Source organism: Epinephelus fuscoguttatus, linkage group LG19, assembly GCF_011397635.1.
Source record: "Epinephelus fuscoguttatus linkage group LG19, E.fuscoguttatus.final_Chr_v1".
Classification (NCBI taxonomy): domain Eukaryota; kingdom Metazoa; phylum Chordata; class Actinopteri; order Perciformes; family Serranidae; genus Epinephelus; species Epinephelus fuscoguttatus.
Window position 1 is genome coordinate 15,083,569 of NC_064770.1, and position 26,427 is coordinate 15,109,995.

General features: G+C 41.7%; 2 protein-coding genes across 4 annotated transcripts; both read right to left on the reverse strand.

Moving 5' to 3' along the window:
* Nucleotides 1-890: 890 nt before the first annotated feature.
* Nucleotides 891-20,008, reverse strand: eftud2 (elongation factor Tu GTP binding domain containing 2). Its single transcript, XM_049561928.1, has 28 exons — nucleotides 19,869-20,008; nucleotides 19,054-19,169; nucleotides 18,805-18,967; nucleotides 18,159-18,237; nucleotides 17,275-17,350; nucleotides 16,986-17,051; nucleotides 16,851-16,886; nucleotides 16,509-16,599; nucleotides 16,326-16,408; nucleotides 16,057-16,223; nucleotides 15,674-15,798; nucleotides 15,499-15,562; nucleotides 15,177-15,267; nucleotides 14,928-15,063; nucleotides 14,399-14,526; nucleotides 13,862-14,055; nucleotides 12,052-12,163; nucleotides 11,825-11,965; nucleotides 11,388-11,489; nucleotides 11,200-11,282; nucleotides 10,709-10,795; nucleotides 8,648-8,774; nucleotides 7,847-7,934; nucleotides 6,748-6,866; nucleotides 6,341-6,435; nucleotides 6,053-6,206; nucleotides 1,554-1,661; nucleotides 891-1,468 (listed from the first exon to the last, which is right to left on the reverse strand). Exons 2-28 carry the CDS (start codon nucleotides 19,156-19,158, stop codon nucleotides 1,373-1,375), a joined length of 2,916 nt encoding a protein of 971 aa, XP_049417885.1. The 5' UTR covers nucleotides 19,159-19,169; nucleotides 19,869-20,008; the 3' UTR covers nucleotides 891-1,372.
* Nucleotides 20,009-22,367: 2,359 nt separating this feature from the next.
* On the reverse strand, nucleotides 22,368-25,074 carry phospho1 (phosphoethanolamine/phosphocholine phosphatase 1). 3 transcript variants are annotated; one of them, XM_049562223.1, is made up of 3 exons: nucleotides 24,920-25,074; nucleotides 24,402-24,475; nucleotides 22,368-23,869 (listed from the first exon to the last, which is right to left on the reverse strand). In XM_049562223.1, the coding sequence occupies exon 3, from the start codon at nucleotides 23,829-23,831 to the stop codon at nucleotides 23,064-23,066; it is 768 nt and encodes a 255-aa protein (XP_049418180.1). In that variant the 5' UTR covers nucleotides 23,832-23,869; nucleotides 24,402-24,475; nucleotides 24,920-25,074; the 3' UTR covers nucleotides 22,368-23,063. The 3 variants fall into 3 exon arrangements, with proteins under 3 accessions (XP_049418180.1, XP_049418179.1, XP_049418178.1); XM_049562222.1 differs by having other exon boundaries at nucleotides 22,368-24,023; XM_049562221.1 differs by having other exon boundaries at nucleotides 22,368-24,027.
* Between the last annotated feature and the right edge of the window lie 1,353 nt (nucleotides 25,075-26,427).

Below are 26,427 nucleotides of genomic sequence, written 5' to 3' on the forward strand. Positions count from 1 at the left end.
GAGCCTCACACTAATGTGATCATTTCCCTCCTAAACACAAATATGGTCTAAGACAGTGATACTTGTATTGTGGCCCTTAGGCCAAATTTGGCCTGTGGGGTGGGGTGCCAAGTGACATGCTGAGCATTTTCTCATTCAGAGAAAATCAACTGATTCACACTGGGACTATTTTTTGTACTTAACATGTAAATATGGTACTAGAGTGCATAAAAAAATCATCAGAGATCCTTTTTATTTTAAAACATGGCCAGGGAAGAATCTCTGGGACTCCCTGACAGGACTCTTGGCTAATTATTTATATATGAATTATTAATGTTTGTTTACTATCTGGCCCCTGGCCTCTTGTCATTTTCCAACAGTTGCCCCCGGGCATAACAAGTTGTGTATCCCTGACCTAAGCTAAGCTGGTTCATGTAACCGCAAGCAGCTGCAGAAATCATACAGCACATAAGCATCTCTCTCTCACTGCCATTTATGATCCAAAAGCGAGCAAACTTTTAATCATCAGATAACCCAGATGTCAATAGTCACGTTGCTTTGGTGACAACTGTCATCTTTGACATGCTGCATCATTCCTTTTTCCTCTTATATGGCCATGTGACCCTAACCTTTGGTTCCTCTCTGCCTGCCTCCAACCATCCCACAGCCTGTCCATCAGTCACCGCCCACACAGCGTCCCACACAGACACCAGTCACTCAAACATCAGCTCCAACATAGCACTAGTCTGCACCTACAACAGAGAATTGAGTCCACTGCACTCAAGCTTTCCAAGTAACAATTACATACACAGTATCTCAGCTACAGAAGCCCTCAACAGTTGCGTTATTGTGAGGATGTCATAGTCAGAGATGGTTCAGATACATGAGACATCTTTCTTTGAATTATTACAAAGACTTTTTATTTAAACACACCAGATCAATAACATCCAATTTCTTCTCTTTTTTTAAAAAAAGGTTTCCAAGTTCTTATTCTACAAAAACAAAGACAATTTGTACATTAAAAAATAAACATATAACAAGAAAAATGAGACACAACAAACGTCTGCAATCTTTTGACAGCTGCTTTCCAAAAGGAAAGAGCACAACTCTTTTGCAACAGCAAGACTCTAATGGTCGATCCAGGTGATCTCCCTTTGTTAAGGATCTTTAAAAGTGTTGGTTTGGGGATTTCCAGTAGGAAATGGGAGATGACGTTCTAAAATGGCAATGAAGGTCTTTGGAGATCCAGAATAACCACTGTGTAACCTAAATCTATTTTTATGAATTATGTGCGGATTATTTCCCCAAAATCCATAAAACAGCAGGATGTGCCGATGAGTGACCAGTCGAGGTTTTGGCGTTGCAGTTATGGTTTGCGGTCAGTGTTGCAGTCTCACATGGGGTAGTTAAGCACCACGTCCTGCTTGGCCAGCTCCAACAACATAGGATCGTCGAAGAACTTGCTGATACTCACATCCTCGCTCAGACCCTGCAGAAGAACACGTGTGGAGATTAGTCAAATTTACCACCAACTGTGAAAAACCAAAGGATAAACAGGTAAACCAAAGTCTGACCTTGCGCCTTCGGGTCTTGATCATGAACTCTCTGGCCAAGTGGGGGGCAGGTTGAGGCTCGAGAGGCCTGATGACAATACTCTTGTCCAGAGGGTCACCTGGGACGATCTGAAAGGAAATATAAAGTCCAGTTAATCCAGAGTAGAGCTGCACAATATGTAGCTTTTCATCATATTTGCGATGTCAACTTGTGAGATACACATTGCGAAAGACTGTGATACTGCACTCAAGGATTTTTGAGTTATGCCTACCACACACTAGAAGACTAAGAAGAGACTTCTAAGAGACTTAAGTTTGACAGCCTCTAACATCTTAAGACGATTTGAGGTTTTAGTCAGTCATTATAAGACATTGCAGAGACGGGGGATCTTGCAGGGTCACTGCAAGACAACAACATTTCTCCTGAGATTATTTTGCCATCCTGCTCCAGGTGAAAAACAATATGCTCCTAAGTCCATTTAAGAAATATTACATATTAACAATTCCTTCATGTCTGGAAAAACACATAACTCTAGAACACCAGATAAAAGGAGTCATCTTGACACTATTCTTGTCAATTTGGCATCAACATACTCTGTAAAGATAATCAGGATAAGTACAAACTTCACATTTTGAAATCGTCCCCTCAACTTGCCACCAGCCTCCCCTGGTTAGTTGTGCTATTTTAGTGGGAGGAGATTGTGGGAATTAGAGGCAAACCGTTTAAAATTAAGATTTCTCACTAAAATAATCTGGTTGGTGGATCAGATACAGGCTGAATTAAACACAGACTCTTGTTTACTCCACAGCTCCACCAATTTCTCCTCTTTTTTCACAGTCCAAGGGAACCGAGATGTTCAAAATTCAACAATGCTATCGCACACTTCCCTCATATCGTGCAAGGAGCGAATGGCAGCTTTGACTGGTCAACAGAGGGAATCCACCCGAGCCTAATCTGAGAAACAATCTGACAACATGCATCAAATTTTGAGCTTTAACAAACTGAGTGGACACTTCTAATGGTGGCCCCAACTTTTCACTGAATATCTGATTCAGTTGCAGATCTGTCCCATTGTTACTGAGTCAGGAGTGTGTCCATCAACGTGATGGGAAAAGCAATGTGCACACTCCTTCAGTTTGTGACCAGTGCAGTGTTAGCAGGTTGAGCAACAAGAAGCAAGTGTTCACAGGCTTTTAAAATGATTCACTAAATCCATTATCTTATGGAGCTCATAGTAAGACCTTCACAATATGATTTCAATGTCATGGATACATGATACACCCCCTCCTGAACACAAAGAGAGGAGGGAAAGGAAGAGAGGGAAGGCTGGATTTGGAAAAGGTCGGGTAGAGTGGACTAAAAAAGACGTTCCCGGCCTCGGGGAAAGATTACACGGGAGGAAAAGGAAAAAAATAATCAATGGAGTGGCTGAAGCCCAATCAACAGATGGATGGGAGCTGCTAACAGTAACTCAACACTGTGCTGTTTGCATGCCAATACTGGCAGTACATAATCAAACTAATGAGGGAGGCACACATAGCCTCTTGAGTTTAATGGGGTAAACAACACAGTTCAGGGACTCCCTTGTCATTCCTGTTTTCTAGGGCAGTTTAATCGATATGTGCCAACAGGAATAACGTCTGTTGAGGCCCAGAGCAGAGGAGAACATTCAGAGTGTTGATTGTGTCAGATACAAACTCTGTATTTGATGTTTAAAAGGTAATTTGGGGCAGTAATTGGTATTGGACCCCAGGGGTGTCTTCTGGGAACAGGGCATTTTGTGTTCAGGACTGACAACCTGAAGGGGCATCCTGAGAGGATGCGGTAATAAATCATCACACTGGGCCGCGTAAGTGGAATGGTATATTTCAGCGAAATTTCAGGAATAATCCCAGGGGAAATCTGATTTCATAACTGTTTGGTGCTCTGCCACATATTTAGTTTACAAAGCAAGTTGTGTGTCATGATTTGCGCTCTGAAAATCCCCTGACGCAACTACAATAACAGACATTAAATAATACATTCTGGCCTAAACCATTACTGTAAACGGTGTGGAAATAGAGGCTTGATCAAATGTCAAGAGTGGTTTTCATGTATTCTGTATGGTCCCAAAGGATCACTCCATAATACATCTTTTTTCCAGTGTTTAGACAGGCCTGTAAATAAATAATTCATGTCTAGTATCTTGTCTAACACTTGCATTTTCACCTCAAGGGGATAAAACATTAAATATTTGTACTGAGGAAAACCTTTTTTTCTTCCAGACGAATGACTTTGCTGTTAAGTATTAATCCTCCCTAAGTGGAGTTAATTTTCACTGACACAGCTCCACAGAGTGCAGACACAAACACATGTCAGACATAGCAGGCATGGACACAGACAGCTACATTATACTTAAACTTAATGACTCAACACTCCACATCACAATGAATTTAGCCAGAGTGGCAGACATGTGCACAAGGTTGGTCACTCTGCTGCACAAGCTGCCTCAGTTTTTGTGTGTTTGAGAGTCGGTGCATGTGAGCAAGTAAACGTGTGATGGTGTTTGTGCATGTGAGGATGTGTACGGGTGACAGAGGGACACCAAATTAAGATATCAGATTTGTCATTTGAACAGAGCTGTTTTAAATCTAAAAACAAATATGCCATGTTCACCGTGCTATTTATTAGGGCTGACCCAAAAAATGTGAAGCTTCATTCGAAGCTTCGTTCGATGGCACGGGATTCAATTGTGGAAAAAAAAAAAAGAAAAAAAAAAAAATCGAAGCTTTGGCGCTTTTTTTCGTTTTTTTTGGTGGAGGCCTTAAATGCAACACTAACCCCCACCAGTCTGATACTGACAACGAGCGCACTCAGAGCTGGCAGACATGTCCAAGAGGTCATCAGATGTGTGGTTGCACTTTAAAATATGCCCCAACAACCCCCAGAAAGCAGAGTGCCAGATTTGCCAAAAGCAAATGGCATATCACAACTCAACAACAAATTTGAGAAATCACTTAAAAAACGTAAGTAGTAACTAGTAGGCCTAATATGCATTTTCCAGTTCCACCGGTCCGCTCTGAGTCGTTGCGCATCTATTTGATTGTGCTGCAGTGTGCGCCAAGGGTTTTAATTTAGTGTTCAATCAAAAGTTAAACACTACTTATCACCGACCATTAGTATTTTTTCGTTTGTGAATATTTTTATCTTAATTCTAGTGTTGGAAGAAACTACGTTTTTGCCATAATTTTTTTTTTCTCCACCCCGCCTACTTGCATGAGTCTCAAATAAAATAAAATAACACTTTAAAGACAACACAGCGTACCTTACAAGTAGCCTGAGAAGCACATAGTCAGATTGCGAACGCCTGCCAACTAGCCAAAAAATCTGTCATTTGTAGTTTTAACCTCCAACAACATCTTTCCTCCGCTCCCTAAAACCACCAGCAAACCTCACAGCTCCCAGGCCGTCCATCCTGGGGAGCCAACTGGAGCACACCAGCCTGATTGTGGAGGTAACTGCTGTGTTCCCGGAGCTTTGCTAAGCTTGTCTATTAGTCATAAGTGCCATCAGTCTGAAACTGAGTAATTATGGGCTCTTAATTGTGGGTCAAATAGATTTAACATATATTTTCTTGTATATAAACAAGTGTTATGACTTTTAAAAAAAAGTTAAAATATTTCTTTCATATTTCAGTGTCTGAATATTCTCAACAACTTTAACTGCTCCGTGAAAGGATGTACTTGCATTATTATGCAATTGTATTATTTTAATTATATCAGTGGCATAAAATGTTCTCAAAATGACAATGATGTCATTTATTGCAAGTATTTCTGGGACACTACATCGTCCAACAAAAGTAGTTAACGTGACAGACCCTCTCGACATTGTTTTCAAGTCTGCCTAAAAACATTTCTCCCATGACAATATGCAAAACTGAAAGAGTTATCAGTTGCTGTGATCATCCTCCTCTTCAAACTGGCCTTTCTAAAGTGTCTCTAGTGGAAGAGATGGGGGACAAAATCTACATTCCTTTTTTTGTGCAACGATGCATTTCAAAGTTAAGTTACTTTGAAGCTCATATAAGGCTCCAGCAGCCGTTAGTCAAACCAAGTGGGTATTATTCTTTTAAAGTGAGTTCTTTTAGTGCAAATTTCCCCCATTTTGTTTCCCAGGACAGCGTTTCCATGCTGAGCTGCATTTCAATGATAGCAAAGGGATTTAGAGAGAATTAAATACCCATTTGTTTTGTCTGATGTGGCTCATATTAGCTTAAAATTTAGATGTATATATACACAGAGCAAGGACTGTGGATTTTGTCCTCGATCACTTCCACTAAAATCACATTAGGAAGGGATCTCGTCACAGCCAGATGATTACAGCGACCATTAACTCTTGAAATGTACGTATGGCTTAATGGCTGGAGAATTACTACAACCAACTGTTCATCATCAGTAGTGGATGGAAACACGCATTTATCTGCATTTTATTTAGCTTATTTTCTGTGTTGTGTTCATTTGAAGAAAAGCTGTTTATTTACCTGCCAGTGGTGGAACACAGATAGTGCAAACGCCTGTCCCTGTGTATGTGTGCGAAGGTCTGTCTCAAAGCCGAAGGAGTCGATGGCTGGGATGAAAGCTTTAATGGTGTACAGAGGAGACCCTGGAATAGGCGCATCCTGAGTGACGTGACCCCTGTTAGATGACAATCACAGGATTACATTTTTAAAAACTCAAATATCTGTATTTCAGTATCAGCAAATGTTATCAATACATTACATTTCTGCTTGGGCTGACACTTGTTTTAAGGATAAAGAGAGTATACCAACCTCCTTCGAGCCAGCACTGTGTAGACGGCAGATACACAATCAGCTGGAGCCTGGACCTCAACGAAGTAATAGGGCTCCATCAACCTTGGAGTGGCCTGCGACACAAGGGAGACCATACATTAGAGGCAGGACAAAAGCCTGGATAAAAAAGAACAGTATGGCCGGCCCATGTATAGCTGACCTATGGATTTATGATGAAGGGCAGCGAAAGAGCCAAAGGAGATGAGGAAAGAAGCCAAAATTGTGAAAGAGCGATGTATTGCTCTACAATTAAAAAGAATGCATGTCAGCAGAATCCAAACCGTAATCACGGTAATGGAACATTAAAGAAAGTGAAGATGAAAATGAAGTCTGGAGGAGTTAATGGCAGACGAGGAGAAGAATAGGCTTAGGGAGGATGATCTCACCATAAGGAAAGCAGAGTACACCACTCTCCTGGCTGTGGGGATGACCTGGCCTCCTCCTCTGTGGAGAGGCTCCTGAGCAATCACTGCGTCAAGGATCTTAAACTTGACATTCCTGATGGCTGAGGGCAGCAGAGAGACTGAGTTATGGTAACAGAACACTGATGAGGAAAAAATATTTCCTTATGCACACTGCATAATGTTCCCAACCAGGGATTAATATTTTTCCCTGTCCCGGGAGCAGGAGCACACCGTCCCTGAAATCCCAGGAAATGGATTTATTTTTAAGGTACCTTCACATATAACAAGCAACACTAAATGCAACAAAGAGAAATATGCATAAACCTGTGAGCTCCCTATCTGTCCGCTTCTGTCTATTATTTAATGGTATTAACAATTATTTAGGCAAAAGAAAACAATTTATGTTAATCAACATTAGAATTGACATTACACAGATTTCACATGCAGCTTGAACTTCTCTATATCTGTGAGAAATATGAAATGCCAAGTTCATTGCCTGTAATCTGTCTGCTGAAAACAGCCTCATGGAAGTAATATTTGTATATTATAATAATAGTTTTCATTGTACAAACAAATTCTTTAAAGCGGATAATTTGGCATTTAAAAAGTCTTCCAATTAAAATGAGATAGATTCTGTATTGTGCTCTTCATTATTCAATCCTTTGGAGCATTTTCACGCAAAGCTGGTGCATACATTGTGTTGTATTGGCATAATTAAGATAAAAGAGCCTATAACAGATGTCTCTGTTTGGCCAAATGGAAGGTCCCGTTGTGCTGCTGAGTTCCTGCTGAATCCCCAGAACCGCATCCACAGAAGAGAACATATCATTATATAGGGCCGATTTGTATACGTTGTACACATAAGCCTAATTGGTTTACACCTAGAACGTAACTAGTCCTTCCCATTATCCTGTTATTTTTCACATAAAGGGAAACAATTTGGATGTGTATTCCCAGAAGTCCTGTTTCACTGAATTAATTCCTAGTCCCAACGCTAGAAGAGGAAATTCCACAGAAAACAAAGGTTTATTCCTAAAACCAGCATGTTTCAGGGGTGAAAAAGAAAGAGGAGAGAACTTACGCTCGTCACACAGAGGTCCCTCTCTGGTGCCCCACTGGAAGCCCTGAACGATGCTGTCTTTGACTGAGCCGAGCAGTGCCTTGTCCACCTGAAGAGAAAAAGACGACAAACAAGAGTTACATTTGTTCTCTGATGGGATGTGTTATCAAGCAAAACCTTATAGACTTCAGCAGCTTTGTGTAATTATTATCCTGATTTACAGATGTAAATAAATGTATTGTGTAAATATTAAAGTGTGAATGAACAAATTTGAAAAGTACTGATTCTTACTTTCTCGTCATTTAGGGATTTTTGCTTTTTTTTGGCATCTCAAAGTCAAATGTTTCATGATTGATGTTTGACTGGTAATAATGTCCTGGTTGGTGTTAATGCTATATAAAATAGCAGTAATTTAGTAACGGTCATCTGGGTTATAGATTCAAAGAAATGCATAGCTTTAGATTAGAAATGATAACCAACTAGTCAAAGTTTTATGTCTACAACTCTATGACTATGATTACTTTAACAAGCAAAGCTGACAAATATTTACTGGATCCAGCTTCTCGTGGTTGAGGATTTGCTGTTTCTTCTGTTTGTAAATTTAATATTTTGGGGGTTTGAATTGTTGATCTGATAAAATTTGAGTGTATGACTTTAGACTCTGGGATATTATATTTTAAAACACAAACTAAAATCAAAATTATTTTTAGTCACAGCTATATATGGCTCTAAACATTTGGAGTAAGCACTATGCAGCAATTAATGTGTATTTTCTAAACCTACTTAGCTGTAATTCACCTGCCTGGCTCATATAAGACTCACCTCAGAGGGCAGTGTGTCATCTACAAGGATGTTTGGCCCCGTGGTGTCTGGTCCAAAGGCCCAGATGGACCTGGCGGCCAGCAGATCCCAATCGTACTTCGTCTGGAAAAACTCTCCCAGCTTCTTCCTGCCGTGAGGAAACAGAACAGCCACTGGTTGAAATCAGCTCTGCACGTTGTGTCAGTGGGGACATTAAGAAGATTGGTTGATCGGGGGCAGAGGGGTTAATGGAAGAGGAGGAGTAGAGCGAAGGTTTAGTTTAATGGTGTGTGAAGTATGTCACTTCTTTGGCATTGCTACTCCATGCTGGCACCGCTGGGTCCAGATGGCCTAACAGATGAGCCGAGGACTAACAGGAAGTCACTCTCGAACAGAACACACACACACACTCACGCATGCCCATCATGTCACAGAGACGGGGAAATTCATGTATGCTTTTAGTGCATGATTCAATTACTGTGAGTGAACTGATCAATATACGGAGGAGGATTTTTAACGCACATACACTTGTCACAAAGTACAGAAGGCTGTCCTTTACTTAAATACATAACACAGAAATGTCCTACTGTATATATTTTAAACAATTTTAAACAATTTTTAAACAAAGATATACACCAATCAGCCAAAACATTAAAATCACTGAGAGATGAAGTGAACAACATTCATCATCTTGATACAATGCAATGTTTGCCTGGGAAACCTTGGGTCCTGGCATTCATATGGATGCCACTGAACACTTAGCACCCAACTAAATACCACTGCAGACCAAGTACAGCACTCCCTGATAGCAGTGCCCTCCAGGAGGACAATGCACGATGCTACACCACAAAAACTGCTCCAAAATTGCACAAGGAATGGGACAGAGAGCTCAAGGCGTCGACCTGGCCTCCAAACTCCCCAAATCCCACCCATTGGAACATGCTAGTACCCCACTTTGAAACCCACATGACTCAAAGGATCCGCTGCCAACACCCTAGTGCCAGACATAACAGGACACCTCCTGAGGTCCTGCGTTCATGCCTTGACAGGTCCGTTCCAAGTCTGATCCAAGGAGGCCCCACTGTGGATCAGACTTGGCTCTGGGATACTGGCATACCCCACGGATACTTGATCAGATTGGGAACTTTAGAATTTAGAGGCCGGGTGGATGCCTTCAGCTCTTTGACACATTCCTGGGGCCATTCCTGAGAGGTTTTCTACAATGTGGCATGGTAAACTGTCCTGCTGAGGGGGGGCACTGCCATCAGGGACTGCTGTTGCCATAAGAGGGCGTACTCAGTCTGCAACAATATTTGGGCAGGCAGGTGGTGTGTGTCAAGTGGTCAAGTGGCATCCTCATAAATGCCACAACTCAAAGTTTCAAAGACACACATTGCATTTCAATGAGATGATCAATGTTACATATATCAGGAATGAACGTTGCTTTTATATTAAGCATTAGTTTCTAGTGCCACTTTCAAACTGACATGGTGAAGCACATGTACTCTATTGTTGTCACATTGTACTGCAGTTCTGAAAGTTTTCAAAACTCTGAAATAAAATGGGATCTAAATGAAATAAAACAACACACCGGACTGATTTAAAGCAGTTATCAAATAGCAACACATGGCTGTCACTTCCAATTTAAAAATGAAAATTGATGGTATGAACACCAGACAGTGCACACCTCTCACCTCCCATGCATGATGGCTTGTAGAAAACTGGGTAACACACCTATATATTTATATATATTCTGGAGGAATATGAGGCACAAATCCAATAACTGCACTTTTTAAATGACAATTTCAGCCCTGGGCATTTCTATATCTCTCTACCTTCTTCAATGACAGCGTTTAATTAAAGAAGCAATCATCATTGGTACGTGTCGGCTCATTTATCCCCACTAACCGAGAGAATAATCAGAATGAATGATTGGTCAGTATGGCTCCGTCATATGGAGAAATTAATAAGGCTACTACCATATCAGACTGAAATGGGGAACATCTACAGATATGTCTAACATGAAGGGCACATTAAATCATTTCAGTTAATTAGGAGATGGTGATATCTTCTTCATCATACCTGTTCCATGTGATCTGCACCACTTCGTTCTCGATGTCCTCAGCCAGCCCCTTCTCCAAGGGCTCAGCAATCATGGTGATCTTATTCCTGTCAATCACATCACACAGCTGTCAATCACTCACTCTGGGTTAGGGAGACACTCTGCCAAAGGGAAGGACTAACTCTGACAATGACTCCAACAGCGCACAAACCGAACTCCCCAAAAAGAAATGCATCATCCAACAGTCTTGATATCAATTCATGTAGGAGTTTTAGAAACATTAAGAGAATATTATGAACTCTTTGAACTCTGCAATTGAAAGTCTGCCAGTTTCTACGTTGGTATTTTTGCTTATTGTGATGTCATTTCTTGGAGTATCTTCAAATGCTTCATGTCCCTGAAATCTGTCCAACCAAAGCTAAAAGGCTATGTAATTTAATAAACTATACGAGTCCCACTCATGTCACTGTATGTGAGAATAAGACCCAAAGACAATATGTTTGATACGCACTTTTTGTTCGGCGTTTCAGCAAAGCACTTCAGTGATGATGTCTCCACCACTGTTTCACAGAAGGTCACAACAGGATCAGCAACCTGTGGACAAACACGAGCAGAATTACACAAAGAAAACAAAGGCTCCACTCCTGTGTGGTACCTTCAAGTTCTGGCTGTTTTCTTGAAAGCAGTGAGAACAATTACTTTGATGTCGATCTCAGAGTACATCTTGCGCAGGTCGTGCATGACACAGTCGAGGTAGAGCTCTCCTGTCCCTAAGATAACATGCTCTCCAGACTCCTCCACCTGAAAAACAAAGACACACACACAATTATAATTTGAACAATTTATAAACTACATAACTATTGTTGAGATCAGTTTGTAGTTTTCATATTAGCCCTTACTTTATGGTCCCCAGTTTTATTTTCAGATTGAAAACAATTTCAGGAGGCTATAAAGCTGGTCAGTTGTGCAACTTAAAGTGTGTAAAGTCTTATCTCTTTTATTAACAGGTTATTTAGTAGTTTATTCAGCTTGTGTCGCAGGGAGTGAAATTCCCAAATAGTGCAAGCCTAACAGCCTTTTCTAATCTTGCTACAAGGTACTACTGGACCCACTACTGTACTTGTATGTTGATTTACCTTTGTGGTGAGAGACGGATAGCTCTTGTTGACCTTCCTCAGCCCGTCCAACATCTTTGGTAGCTCTGAGGGGTTGACGGGCTCCACTGCAATCTTTATAACTGACGCTGTGTTGAACTTAAGAGGCCTAAAAATCTGAGCCTGTCAGAGAGAGTAAAAAATGTCAACTATGCTGTTTCTCATACAGTATTTAAAGATTTCGATGGTATTTCTGTCTGATGTCTCACTTCTTCATTCCCTCTGGGCTCTGTGATCGTAGCGGTCTTGACGATCGGCTGGTCACAACCTTCGATGAGAACCCAGTTGCCAGCAGGCACTCGGTTCACTTCAATTTGGTATCTGAAAATGTGTATGAAAAAGTAGGAATGCCACAGTGACGAAATTTTTCCTCCAGTTAAAAAACTCATGACAACAATGGTGTTACCGTTTACTCCGGGCATTAAGATATTTGGTGATGATGGCTTATATCTGTAAAGCGTTGTATTAAGTAACTGTTAATGTAAATTAAACATTTCCTACTGCTGCAGCTTCAATTTAAAAGCATTTAACAGGTGAAAATGCATCTACAAAACAAGACAATGGACATTTTTGACATCCTGTGCCATCATCTTGTCCGTCAACTCTGACTCTTGTCACGTGAGAAGTAATTTCTGTCTCCAGGTACTCTGTGCTGCGACTCTGCTGCTGCTGCTGCTGATGTAAGAAGCCGACACGGGAAGCTTATTATCGCTGCATCTGTCCGAACTAAAAAGTGAGACAATGGTGGGGACACTGGGCAAGTAATGTAACTGGTGTGTGCCCACAGATACTCCATGCCACAAACTTTAATGAACAACGTTTCGATCCTAGAAGGATCTTCGTCAGGTCTGAATGTTGGAAAATGAAAACCACACCTCTATTTATAACGTTGTGTGCAACAGATGTGATTAATCATCCCAATATCATCTGGGGTTATTTTTTAAAAAACATCGACCAGAAAAAGTAATCTAGTGATCTAAAAATCTAATGATTAAGCTCACAGATCCTGAACACCATTGAGCACGTAAAACCCCCAAGAAGAGGAGGTGATCTGAACACCCTCCTATTGAAAAGAGAGAGTTTTTATATCTTCACCCTCCAGACTCTTTCCCCTAGTGGTTTGAATCAAGAATATGAGATCAAACACTTTCTTTAAATCCATTAGGCCTACTTGAGTGTTGAATTAACATATTCTTCTTATTTCTTATTTTTTATATATTCCTATATTGTTCTATATGGTTTCGTCGGTTTACATGTCCCATGATTGTGAACACTATTTTTGGTGTTCAGGATCTGTGAGCTTAATCATTTGATTTTTTTTCCCATTGATGAGGTCTATTTAAATACATGAGATGAGGTTTTGCTGCTAAGATGTATTTAGGATGATTAGTTTAACTGTGACGATTTGCTAACTTTAATGTTATTCTGTTGAAGAGACTAATTAGCCCACGCTGATTAATTGAATATAATCCACTTAATATGATTGCTGCTCATGATTCGATGTTTTTGTAAATTGTAGGTCCCCCTCCTTTTTTCTGATGGAATTTTATAATATATATATATTCTTAGAGTGTTTTTGATGTATTTGTACTGAATTGTTACCCTGGATTGAATTTCATGATTACTTTTTCTGGTCGATGTTTTTTAAAAAATAACCCCAGATGAAATTGGGATGATTAATCACACCTGTTGCACACAACGTTATCAATAGAGGTGTGGTTTTCATTTTCCAACATTCAGACCTGACGAAGATCCCTCTAGGATCGAAACGTTGTTCATTAAAGTTTGTGGCATGGAGTAAGTGTGCAGGCTCTACCTCTTTTTCATTCATGTTTTGTGCCGGCCTTGCACCTTTTTCGATGTGCGTATAACTACCCTCTCGCACACTGGTGTGTGCCCAAACACCGGGTAACGCCGATAACACCAACTGCTGCAGCAAACCTAAAGACTAGTGATATTTATTTCATATAATTATTGATTTTTTTGACTTCACAAACTTAGGAAACCTGCTCAGCGTACCTGGCAACTGAGATCCAGAGACGGCCCACAGTGCAGACCTGAGAGTCCTCCTCATCTTCAAGGGTGTAGTTCTCTCCTAAGACCTTGACAGGCTGGCCTGCCTGAATGGTCCCGCTCAGCACCCTGCCAAACGCATGGAACTGAACCCCGTCCTCTGTGCTGTACATCTTAGTGGTGTGGCACATCAAAGGACCCTGAAGGCAGGAGACACGAGGTGAGCAGGAAGGAGGGATAAGAGAGAGACAGAAAATAGGGCAGGAAAGTCTTACCACTGGAATGTAACTTTCTCCAGCAAAAGGCAGTAAGACTTTAAAAGGGAACTTGGAAAACTGTGATTAATGTCTGGCTTTGTCTTAAATTGGCTTAATTAACAGCTTGTTTATCTCAAGACAATTAAAACAGCCTGTTGGCTTAATCTGTAAGAGCAGCCAGGAAGACACTATCGACTAGACTAGAAACAGATTGCAGCTATTTGCACTATGTGCTTCTAACCAGCCAATAAATAGGAGACTCCTGCTCTGCTTCCATTATACTCACATCAGGGTCGCACTCTGCCATGTTCTCCCCCAGGTCTGAGTCCAGTCCTCCCGTGTATGTGTGCTCTATCTTGTTCCTAGCACCCTCCTGTGGCGAGGGGATGTGCTGTACACACATGTCCACAAAGCCTGTAGGGAAAAGATTCAAGCTTGACTTTACATGGGCTCTTATATTTCACTAATAATCAGAATATAGCCCAACCTACTAAAAATGCCTCATGTAAACGTCTGTGTGTTCATAAAGTCAAAAATATTTAGCGCTCTACCAGTGCTACGTTCTCAAGGAAGGGCTCTCAATAATAAATGTTTTCTTTGATTTTGAAACAGTAGGCCTATGAAACATTGTTGTTACAGGCTGAATTGCAGAGTCACTGGACATAACAACCATCTATAGTTACCAGTAGCTTTCATATGAAGTGTTTATAAACATTAGTAAAATGTAGCATCTACCAATGCTGAAAAACATCAAAAATGCTGAAACAGTAACACAAACAAAACCAAAAAGACAGATAAAAGAAATAAGGCCATACCAGTGAACTCTCCAAAGAAGCGGTTACAGACGAGCCTCAGCAGGGGTCTGATGTTCAGCTTCAGCTCCTCTTTAGTCAGGTGGATCCCCAGCTCATCCAGAACTCGGGGGAGAGATGTGTCCACATCCCCAACCACCTGCACACAAAGAGGATTTGGGTGAAGATTACACACTCAGACAGCGTGTGATAGGGCCTGAAAGTGTTGAGCTAGCTGTGATGCCTTATTGCACACAATGTATGTTGTCCAACCTGTGAGAGGATCTTGTAGAGAGGCTCCAGGACAAATTCCACAAAGCTGCGCTGAGAGTTACTGCTGGGAGCTTTCTTTGTAAACTTGCGACTGAGGAGGAGAAAAACAAAATGACAGATACAGGCAGAGAGATGAGGTTGGAGCTTTAATTGAAAACCTGTACAACATTTTTGCATTTTCTGAATTTCTTTCTAAAGCATGGAACAGGAGGAGAAGACACAAAAATTAAATACTCACTCCTTAAATACCATAAGAATGTGTTTAAAGAGGAAGATGGCATTAAACATTAGCATTCTGTTAAAATACAAATGAGTTACTCACGTTTTGGGGTTAAAATAAATGTCTCCCCAAAGCCTCTTGGCAAACTCATTATAATTGATGTCACCTGAAAACACAAGGAGGAGTTAGTTCATACCTTACTGACTGCACTGGGCATGAGGTGAGAAAAGGATGTGTCTGTTCACTGTTTATGAGAGCGTGTGCTGAGTAATGTTACCGTAGGTGTCTGAGTAGATCTTTGCAAAGGACCCCAGGGTGAAACAGATGCTGTACTGAGAGCTGGCGAAGCAGACATTTCCAAGGAGAGGAGACACCACTAGGTTCTCGTCTGTGGAGTATGTGCTGAGAAGGAAGGGAAATGACCATCATGAGGTGTCGGATTTTGTCACTAAAGACAAAAGTTCCTCCCATTTTAAAGATATTTATTATTCCTGTGAGTATTTTAAGGATTAACAATGTCAGAAAACATTTAAAGCTCTCTATGTTAACATCGCAGTAACCACAAAATATCTTATTTTCCCCCACCAATATGAAGCTCTTCGTCACATGAAGCCATTCCTGCTGTGCAGACAGTGTGGTGTCATGGGTTTCAAGTATTACCTGAGCAAACCGTTGACCTCATCCACAATGTGGCGAAGTTTATAATAAGCATCTGTGGGAGGCAATTTGAGCTCCACGATGAGTCGGTCCACCTTGTTGATGCAGATGGTGATGGCCATTCGCTCTTGAACCGCATGTTTGATCAGACGCTCTGTGTTCAGCATCACCTGGGCAGAGAAACACAAACGTTTAAGAAATATGGAAGGTTGAAGACCGTCGATATATGTGCAGAAAAAGGGGAGGATTTGGAGAAAACCAAAAAGACTCACTCCTTCTGCTGCGTCTATGAAAAGGACAACACCGTCTGAGATCCGGATGCTCGACGTGACCTCATCAGAGAAGTTCACATGGCCTTTGAGGGAGACACAATGTTTTATATCACTTCTGCTATAATGCAGCAAAACCCGAAGCGCACATTCAGAAAACAAAGTATCCAGTCGCTCACACAATACCTGGTGTATCCATGATGTTGAAAAGGTAAGATTTGCCTCTGGAGTCTGGCAGGACCATTGTGACAGGGGTGCTCTTGATACCAACTCCTCTCTTTGGACAAAGCACAAGACAAAAATCACTCTTGCGGCAAGTCTATTTTCTTTCAATTATTTTTTCTGGCTACAAGGTTCTGAAATCTCACCTCTTTTAAAAACTAAGTCAAGCTGTCCAGCCAAACTATATTTTTTGTGGATCATATTTACATGTTTTCAATCCCTTGCCAATTTTATATGTGGTAACCGAATGTATTTTAGGATACAAAAAAGTGTTAGTATTACGCTACAGTTCAACCAAACACTCACCTCCTGTTCTGTAAAGAGGATGTCTGTGTATCGGAGCTGAAAAAGTCATAATTCAATGTTAGTTTCTCCAGTCATATACATAAGCTCAGTGTAACAAACAGCAAAAATGTGTTTATTATAACAGTCGACACTCACGTCCACATCATCTCTCTTCCTGATTTCTGGGTGCGTCTGTTCAATCAGGCAGTCCACGAAACAGGTCTGAACGGGGAAAAAAAGAAATTCATTAGATCCCCGCGAGTCATTGCTGAGTATAAAGTGCAGCCATGTTATTAGCATATGCTCCACAACATTCCTGTCCTTCTGAAATTTTCATCTTAGGAGCACATGTGCTGTTTGGCAAAATGCCACCCAAGAGCCCTGAGCAGAAAAACACAGCTAAAAGATAAACCGAGCCTGAGGCTGCTGTAAGGCAGACTCTAACCTTGCCATGGTGAAGGTGACCACACAGTGTGACGTTACGGATTAGCTCAGGACCGTCCATCAGATCTGCAAGGAATCTGACAAGAGAGAGGAGAGATATCACAGCTTGAAAGACACACAGCAAACACGTGTAAATAGAATATATGTGCTGAGAAATACACAAGATCAGAAGAGAAGCACGCTGTTGTCTGGACAAAACAAAAGGACATCGTGGTCATATTTTTTTTAGATTAAGGGCTTGGGGATATGGACAAAAATTCTTATCTCAGTATTTTCAGGCTAAATGGTGATACACCATATATATCTTGGTATTTACTGCAAAATGGGCCACACGTTCAGCTGCAAGTTGAAGCCAAGAGACCTCAAATGTTCTAGCGCTGGAAAATATGACTTAAACATGTAAATGAAAATTTAAATTAAATAAGCAGCAGAGAGGCTGTAAGGACGTTAACTTTGTCTGCATTATATACGTCTTGTATATTAAATGTCTGTGTTGTCACTGCATTTATTGAAACACATCTGTCTCCTGCACCCAGGCGCTGTCTCAACGTCACAAGAACCTCACACACATGCAGCCAGCACTATATTATACATGTGCTGCTGCGGTAATTTTATTCATCTCACAGACTGACTTAGCGTAGCAAGTGCAACATATAGACAGATGTCGCACTCTAGACGAATCATCAGACGAATTAAACAGAGTAACAGCAATGTGTCTCTCTTAGTGTTGCTGGAGAACTTGTGCGTGACTAAGTGGGACAGAGCTGTGTGGAGAGTGTGACAGAGGAGAGATGCATACTGACATTGCTGTTTGGAAAAGTGGAAATCTATATCTTGCTTGAAAATATATTGATATATTGCTCAGCCCTGGTGAAGATGACTTACTCCATATCGTAAACAGTGGCAGGCAACTCCTGCTCCATCAGGGTGAACTGCTTGTTCTTCACAGGCTTGATGATGGGCTCTAGATAGAAGAGAAAAACATTGTTATTATTTGCATGTTTACCTGAACAGCATATGAGTTATTAGCATCTATCACGCCTGATATAAATATGTAACAGCATATGGATTAAGTAACCAAATACTATGCGCATTAGAGCTGCAACAATTAGTTGATTACTCGATTAGCCAATCAACAGACAATTAGCTGGCAACTATTCTGATAACTGAATAATCGTTACAGTTTTTCTTTTTTAGCAAACCAGCCAAAGTTTTGATGGTACCTCTTCATCCTTCTAAGATATGAGAAGTTCGTTCTTTTCCTTGTCACGTACGATTATAAACCAGATAGCTTGGATTTTTGGACTGTTGGTCTGATAAAACAAACCATTTCAAGACGTCACTTTGGGCTCTGGGAAATTACGCCGTGTGTTTTACATAATGTTGTGACATTTTATTGACAGAATGATTCATTGAGAAAATAATGGACAAATAATTCAATAATAATAAAAAAAAAGAAAAACGTTAGGTGCAGGTAGCCTTGATGTGCATCCTCGACATTCTTAAACGTACACTGTTCTTTGTATCTAACCTGTGAGAGGCTGTGTGTCTTCCTCTTGGACAATAGTTTCCACTTCAGGCCCATAAACCTCCTCTGCTGTAGGATAGTACTTCTTGTCCTCATGCAGGACCACCTCCATACCGGGGACATCCTCATCGGCATCAGCAGGCTCATCATCATCATCTTCATCACCCTGCAAGAGAATAGAGTTAAATTTCCACATACTGCATAAACAAACTAAAGTACTGCATAACTGTTTACACTGATTTTGAAGCGTACCTCGTCGACATCCCTGTCCTCTGCATCCAGATCATCTTCATCATCGTCAGAGTCCAGCTCTGGACCAATATAGTTTCCAAACTCGTCATACAGATCAGCCTCCATCTTGTAGAGAACTGAAAGAGAGGGTCATGTTTAAATAAATGTTAGAGAGTTTGTTTTTTTGCAAAGCCGCTATGTGAGTGAGATCCAATAGCAACACAACATGCTGCGACATAAATGAAGATTAACGTTAAGTAGTAATACTAGCTTTCTCTGTGCAGAGAGGATGCAACAGGATACAACTAGACATGTATCAAATTAAATACGCTTACATCAAGTTTTCACTGACATGACGTTAACTAAACATTAAGTGTAGCTGTGTGAGGCAATGTATATCAATAATTTAGTCATGTTCACGTCTCCGTAGTGATGGTAGTATGTCCTGCAATGTGAATTAGCTTTGCTTGTGTTTCAAAAGCCACTGATAACTACCAATAGCTTACCATTAGGCACCACAACCAATGCTAACTTTGCACGTAGCATAACATGCACCGCCAATTTAGATATCTGTTCATCAAACTTATACTCGCTTTACGTCAGCAAAACTATTGAACTGAATTTTGGATTTAGTGAGAAGTTGTCGATAACTACACACTTCTCTTCTTCTTGTGTTTGCAACACTACTAGTGAACCAAAAACTAGCATGCTAATCGGCTAACAGGTAAAGAAATGAATGACTTAACGGCGACGTTTCTGTTACGTTGCTATTTACCGTTAGCTAACGTTAGCTTGCAACACTTCACTACAATAAGGAGGGAGCTAAACCACTTTACCTGTGTTCCGTTAAATTGCGGTGAGCAAAAACTGGTTTCGAAACAAGATAAAAGTTGGGTATGTATTCAGAAGATAAATAATTTCCCAAATAGCGCCATGCGCATGAGATACTCCTTCCGGCTTTCTCCTTCTACTGATCTCTGAGAGCGGTGAGCGTTTAAAGTTACGCTCACTATCGCCCCCAGACGACTTCGAGACGTAATCGACCTTTTCAAAGCACAATCACTGTGGAAGGTTATATCTGACGTGAGTGCCATTAGTGCCCTCTAGTGGTCATGGTCCGCAACTACAACTCGGTATGTTATGAAAGTTTTGTTTCTAAATTCATCGCAAGATTAAGAGTATGACTCCCTGAATTTCACTGCACGTAAAACAAACTGTTGAATCTTGACACTTTTTTATAACCACTGACTATTGGTGATAGGCATTAAATAAATAGGCCTAGTAGACACAACAGCTTGCTGTATCTTAAGGTGAAGACTCATTTGTAATGTGACATCCATCAACTCCAGTTGGTCATAAAATAAATGTACTTAAAAAAAATGGCCCCTCTCTTTCGCAACCTCTCTCTCCCTCTCTCTGTCTATGTATTTAGGGAACAAGATTATTACTTAATGAAATTCAATCAGATGTATACCGAAGAAGGCCTGTATAATAGATTTATAATGGGCATTTATAACTGACATTTAAGTTAGTTCACCTGAATGAATCCTCCATGGCTGTCCACTACAAAATGTGCAGAATGCATGCACTGACAGGAATTTCTTTGTCTGTTGAAACTGAAATTCAGATCTGCCCTGGAATACATTGTTGAGATGCTGTGTAATAAATATGGGATGGTTTGTATTCATATTTGCAGGTCTTAATTTATACTAATATTTAAGGAAGTGTAGATTCTTTAGAAAACAATTTTCCCCCTGAAGTCTTTGCTCATTAAACTGTGTAATTTTCATTGCTTTTTTTTTTCCTTCATTTTTTTTTAGTATTGGTTGAACTATAGATTTATATGTATATATGCTGTATATTTTCTATTTTTTAATCTCTATTTTTTAAAATCTAAGTATAAACTGTCACCCTTCAGTTTCAGTTTCAATTTCCTCCCAAGTGTGGGCTCAATAATGTTTATCTTATCTTATCTTATCTTATCTTATCTTATCTTAACTCATTGCTAAATGCAATAAAGCATGATTTCCTTTCTAAGAATTTACATTTATGAATATGAAATTTGACCATTATAATAATGAGTTCACAAGTGATCTTCTATGTATTATTTACTAGGAAACCAAACAACAAATTCCTCAAACAAATTCTCATCAATATTCTCAGTAGTAAAAGCACACTCGGGCAGTGCAAAAATAAATACCCAACAGTCTCTGGACATCCATAACAAAAACTACACTTCACATCAATGTCTCTCTTAAATACTTTTGAGCATAGTTTTTAGCTGGATAGAATTTTTCAATGAGTTTTTACAAAATCCCTTTACTTTGTAGGTAATGTTTGTAAGCCTTCTCCCACACCATATCATGCACAAATTGATTCCAATATGGAATGACATATGTGAATGTAGTCATATCTCACTGGTTCAGGGCTCTTATAGATCTGTTGTCATTACCAGAATAACTGGAGAAACAAATTTTGCCTATTGGTGTGTGGGCATATAACAAAGGGCACTTATTAGACATTAACCCTTGGCTGAGATTTAAACAGCACACAGACACCAGAGGGTAAAGCACCAACCCTCAGGCGTTGAGAAGATATAATATTCTGAAAGAAACTCCTCATTATTACAGACACAACCATCCAGCTACCAGCATGTCAGAAAGGGGAGAAAGGACATCACGGTAGCATAGCCTCCAGCTGTTGTAGTTACACACTGTGACCACTGGAGGGCAGTGAACAGTCATTCATGATAATGTACTGATGACCTCCATCAACTCTGTGTGTGTGTGTGTGTGTGTGTGTGTGTGTGTGTGTGTGTGTGTGTGTCATAATGGGCATTTATGACTGAATAACTTTAATTACATTAGTTTAAGCAAAATAAATTATTTATAGATATTGTAATAGCCTACTAAGGAAACTACACGTTTTAGTATCACCTTGTATTAGAGGCAGAAACTTTAACCCGTTAAAATTAATAATAAATTATAATAAGACTAAATTAACCCTTGGAAAACTGTAGAACCTTAATATGGGGGAAACATGTGACTTTATGAGCATTACTCGAGGTTGTTTTGATTAGAAGTTTGTGCTATCATTGTTGCTTTCACAGGACTTTAACCTCTAACTTGTTCAGAGTTGATATAAAGTTGTGGTGTGCATGATCGGTGTGCCAAAAACTACATTTCCCTGCAGTGCAGTCTGTTTAAAGTGAAACATGTGTATGTGGCCTTTCTGTGGCACAGACACATGTAGCTGTGTAATCAGGGAGACATAGGCCTGTATTATTCCATATGAATGTTGATGCGGTGTGATGATAAACTCAGCCACACACAGGGTTTCAGTTGATGGCTTTATTCCTGCTGGTGTTCATTATTCTTCAGTAGGCCTGGCCTACACAGGAAAGACACAACACACTGATAAACAAGTTCAACAAACACTCTTTGGCTACAACACAGTCTTACATTTCTACATATATATCCTCTGAGAAGCATGTTGACAAAAATATTCTGTTATAATGCCCATCAGGTGGCAGTGTCACTCAGATTCCATTTATTGAGATTATAATTTAATATTTCATATTCAGAAGTGATAATAAGGAAGTCACTTGGATGATAACATTTTTAAATATTGCTATAAGGGTGCTCCCCAGTTTAACACAAAGGCCTATATAAGCACCACGTCCCATTGAGCTTACAATGCAGATCCCCTCAACCTTTATTCTACCCATCAACATAATTCGTTATAACAAAAAAAAAAAAAAAAATGCCTAGTCATTGATCCCCTGTCTTTAGGTGAAGGTGGCAGCTCCATAATCATTAACCCGCTGATGATAAACTGCCTCTGTTCTGACCTCCGGACCAAAACACGAGGCTGGACTAAGGCACGTGCAGGCAGGACGCCAGGCAGACACTTTATTTTGCTGACTGTACAAATGATTTTATTGCCTTCAACACTTTGTGTTACACCTGAGAATATGCCTACAAGTCAGCTGGCCCCTTGACTGTGTCCCCTCTGTCTCTGTGTGTGACCCTCTACTCTGCCACCAGCTTCCTCAGCCTCTGCACCACATCATCCCCACTTTTCCACGGCACCGTGACCGCCTTGAACTCCCCAGGCATGGCCTCGTGGGTCTCCGTGATCAGCCGGTGCATGGGGAAGTCCCGCCGCGGGAATGCCACGTCGCGGGGCCCGAGGGCGAGCGCCGGGCAGAAGTCGTTGGCCCCGTCCCCCACGTAGAAGATCCTCTGGTACGGGCGGCCCCGCTCCTGCGTCCTGCGCGTCACATAGTCCCTGACGACCACCTGCTTGCACATGTTGCTGGGACACCGCGCGCAGTCGTGGGAGTGGAAGGGCCGCAGCACCAGCCGGCCGTCTTTGTTGAAGGTGGCCGGGTTGGTGAAGATCCGGTGGAAGAGCTGGCGGGCCCCTGCGCGCCGCAGCCAGGACTCGATGAAGAAGGTGTTGGCGTCGGACAGCAGCACCACCTCAAAGTCCGTGAGAGGCCGGGTGCGGATGTACTGGAAGAGGGTGGGCATGCCGGGCGTGGCCGGGATCTTCTCCATAATGCTCCGGATGTCGCTCTCGGTGACGCCCTGCTCCGCCAGGTAGCCCAAGACGCGCTGCATATACTCGTTGTAGCGGCCGGGCTGGTAGGTGTCCTTCAGCCAGTCCGGGAGGTGCTGACCCGGGGCGGCCTGCACCACCATGTCGTCGCTGGTTTCATCCACGATGGTCTCATCAAAGTCAAAGAAGATGAGGAAGCGCTTGTCGGAGGGGATGCTCGTTGAGTTGGAGGCCATGATGTGTGCGCGTCTGGACCCGGCAGGTTCCCCCTCTCCTGGGGGGTGGGGTGGGACATAACAGCAGTTGAATATTGAATCCCCCATGATCTGACTACTATGCAACACCTCTTACTGATGGCATCAACTCCCACTCTGCGGCAGCATCCCACGCAAGGCAGGCCACAGTAAGGTGGAGGCTACCGAGGATGGCTTTCTGGGAAACATTGATTGGGGATGGAGGTGAAAACAGAATCAAATATAAATTTAAAATTAGCTCCATAATGTGAATATTATATAAACAAAAACACCTATAAAGAGCAAAGCAGCCAGCAGCGCTTTCAAACCACAACTCCCTGGACAAACAGGACTTCCAGCCAAGGTAAGAGAAGGCTGGGGTCATCCTGCTGTAGCACAAGTTAGACATTTGGAAGGAGATATTGTGGTTATGATACGGCTACAATCGGATCTGGAAGAGCCCTCAGGGGCCCATGCAGATCCTGCAAGCAAGCAAGCACATTCATAAACAGTGCGCACCATGAACGAGCAAGACAGCCTCACATCTTTGTGTGTTTAAGTGTGTGTGCCTACCTTTGTAGATGCCGCTGATGTCGCGTGTTTCCTGATCCCCTGCCGGCACCTTCAAGCTGTGCGGCTGTTATTGTCTGCATGAGGAAAACACAGTGACTACTGAAGTGCATCACAGCGGTGCGTGACAGCAGCACGCAGCTTAAACAATAGTCAAACATCCCGAAGTCTCCTGTAATAGATATATTATAACTTAATTATTCCCACAAGCGCATGCAGAAAACAGATCAGTAAGAATAAAAGATCCCTAGAAAGACTGGCTTTGTAGTCTTGCTGTCTTTCAAACACATTTCAACTCTTGTTTGCAACAACCGAGGAACACTGCGTTATTTTTAGGCTGCAGCACAATGCAGAGATACCTTTCCAAGAGCCTGTATCAGCCTACAAACTCTGTTTAAACTTGTCAGCCTGTCTTCCTTATCTGCCGGCTGCAAAACTAACCTACTTTGTCCTATCAATAACAGCAGCAGCTGCAGCAGCTCGAACTTCAACTCTCTTAAATCCTACATAAAAAGCATTACTGTGCCAAGAGCGCTGATCCCGGTCCCCCAGGTGTCGGTCCGGTCCGATCCGGTCTCTCAGGGAGCAGAGACAGAGTTCCGGCAGTCTGCCGGTGGGACGCGCACTTTTATGTGACAGTCAAAACCACCGGAGCCGCTGTGAGCGTGACCGCGCCTCCAAGTCCGCCCATTTAATAGCAGCCTACTGAGCGCGTGCACGACACTCTCAAAAGGAGAGGGGGGGGGGGGGGGGGCTGTGGGAGGATAGGAAGGAAGACAGGAAAAAAAGAGGACTCAAATGTAAATATTCTGTTGGCTGGATATATCCGCAGGACTGTGTATGTGTGTTTATGATCTGTGTGTGTGTGTGACAAACTGTTCTCACACATGTTCCAGTGGAGTGTTTAAGGTGAGACACATGGGAGAATAAACACACCAGGTCTGAGAAGAGAGCAAAGTAAACTCTGTGATATTTCTTTTTAACTGTGTTGACCCAGTTTGGAGCGAGGTGTGTGAGAGAACACCGTGCATGGTGGTGAAGTTTCCAGGAAAGTATTTGAATAATCTCAATTGTTCAGCTCGCCTGATGCAACACGCTTCCTGCTCCCTCCTTCCACAGCACAGTCAGGATTTGGGTCAGTGTGACAGTGAGCACGGTGCTGCTCTGAAGCTGTACTTGACCTTTGACCTTTATTGTATAGGACACAGGAAATGAAGGTAGAGCTGTATCACATGAGAGGCAGGTTGCAATAAAATGAATTATATGTATCAAAAGTGAATATATATTCTCAAATGTGGCATCTCCATAATTAACCACAGTGAAACATTAGCATCGCAGCGAGGGAGTCTGCGTTAAATCTTTGCAAACACACACTGATTAATGAACCGCGCAGCAACTTTCAGAGCAGCGAACGCACGCGTAAAGAACACGGCGTGAAGCCTTCCTCTCCTTATCTGCCTGCTGACAGACGCAGCCTCCTCCCTCCTCTACACCACAAGGCGTAATGACTAACAGCTGGGGTGGCTGACTATTTTCAAACCCAAATGGGAATGGGAGATGTACAGACGGTGTGTTATTATCTCCTCTGCTTGTGAAGTGAGCCTCAGTACCTGACCACCCACTCACCATCAGTGAGTCACTCACACTTTTCTCTACCCGTCGGCCTGCTCAGCTATCGTATAGGATTATGTGACTCATTGGTGCGCCACTTAAAGCCACCTATGGTGATAGAGGGCACGCTGCATTTTAGGATTTATTCCAGCAACAGTAAGTGTCTTTACGTGCCCTGAGAGAAGACACGCTCTGTTAATGTATGAATAAAGCTGGTTGTGTTGGGACAACAGATATCCAGGGAAGAAAAATGCCTTGTGTGTCTGTTTTCACTCTTGGATCTGATGTTTCAAGCATTTAAAAGACACTTTCTCAAAATGCAACTACTCATCTACAGGTGTGATTTGGGTTTGGATAAAAAGACAGAAGCTGAGAACTCCTGCCTGAAGTTACTGACTGCTCTTACAGTGTAACCTGC

Bases quoted from the DNA above. Each gene is read 5' to 3' on its own strand.
- phospho1 (XM_049562222.1), bottom strand. From the start codon at position 23,918: ATGGGGGATTCAATATTCAACTGCTGTTATGTCCCACCCCACCCCCCA.
- eftud2 (XM_049561928.1), bottom strand. From the start codon at position 19,158: ATGGAGGCTGATCTGTATGACGAGTTTGGAAACTATATTGGTCCAGAG. The intron at 17,052-17,274 runs GTTAGAGTCTGC...TTCCCCGTTCAG, and splicing joins GTCACCTTCACCATGGCAAG to ACCTGTTTCGTGGACTGCCT. The intron at 14,056-14,398 runs GTGAGTATAATG...TCCTGCCTTCAG, and splicing joins TGGCAGAGTGCGACCCTGAT to GGTCCTTTGATGTGCCACAC.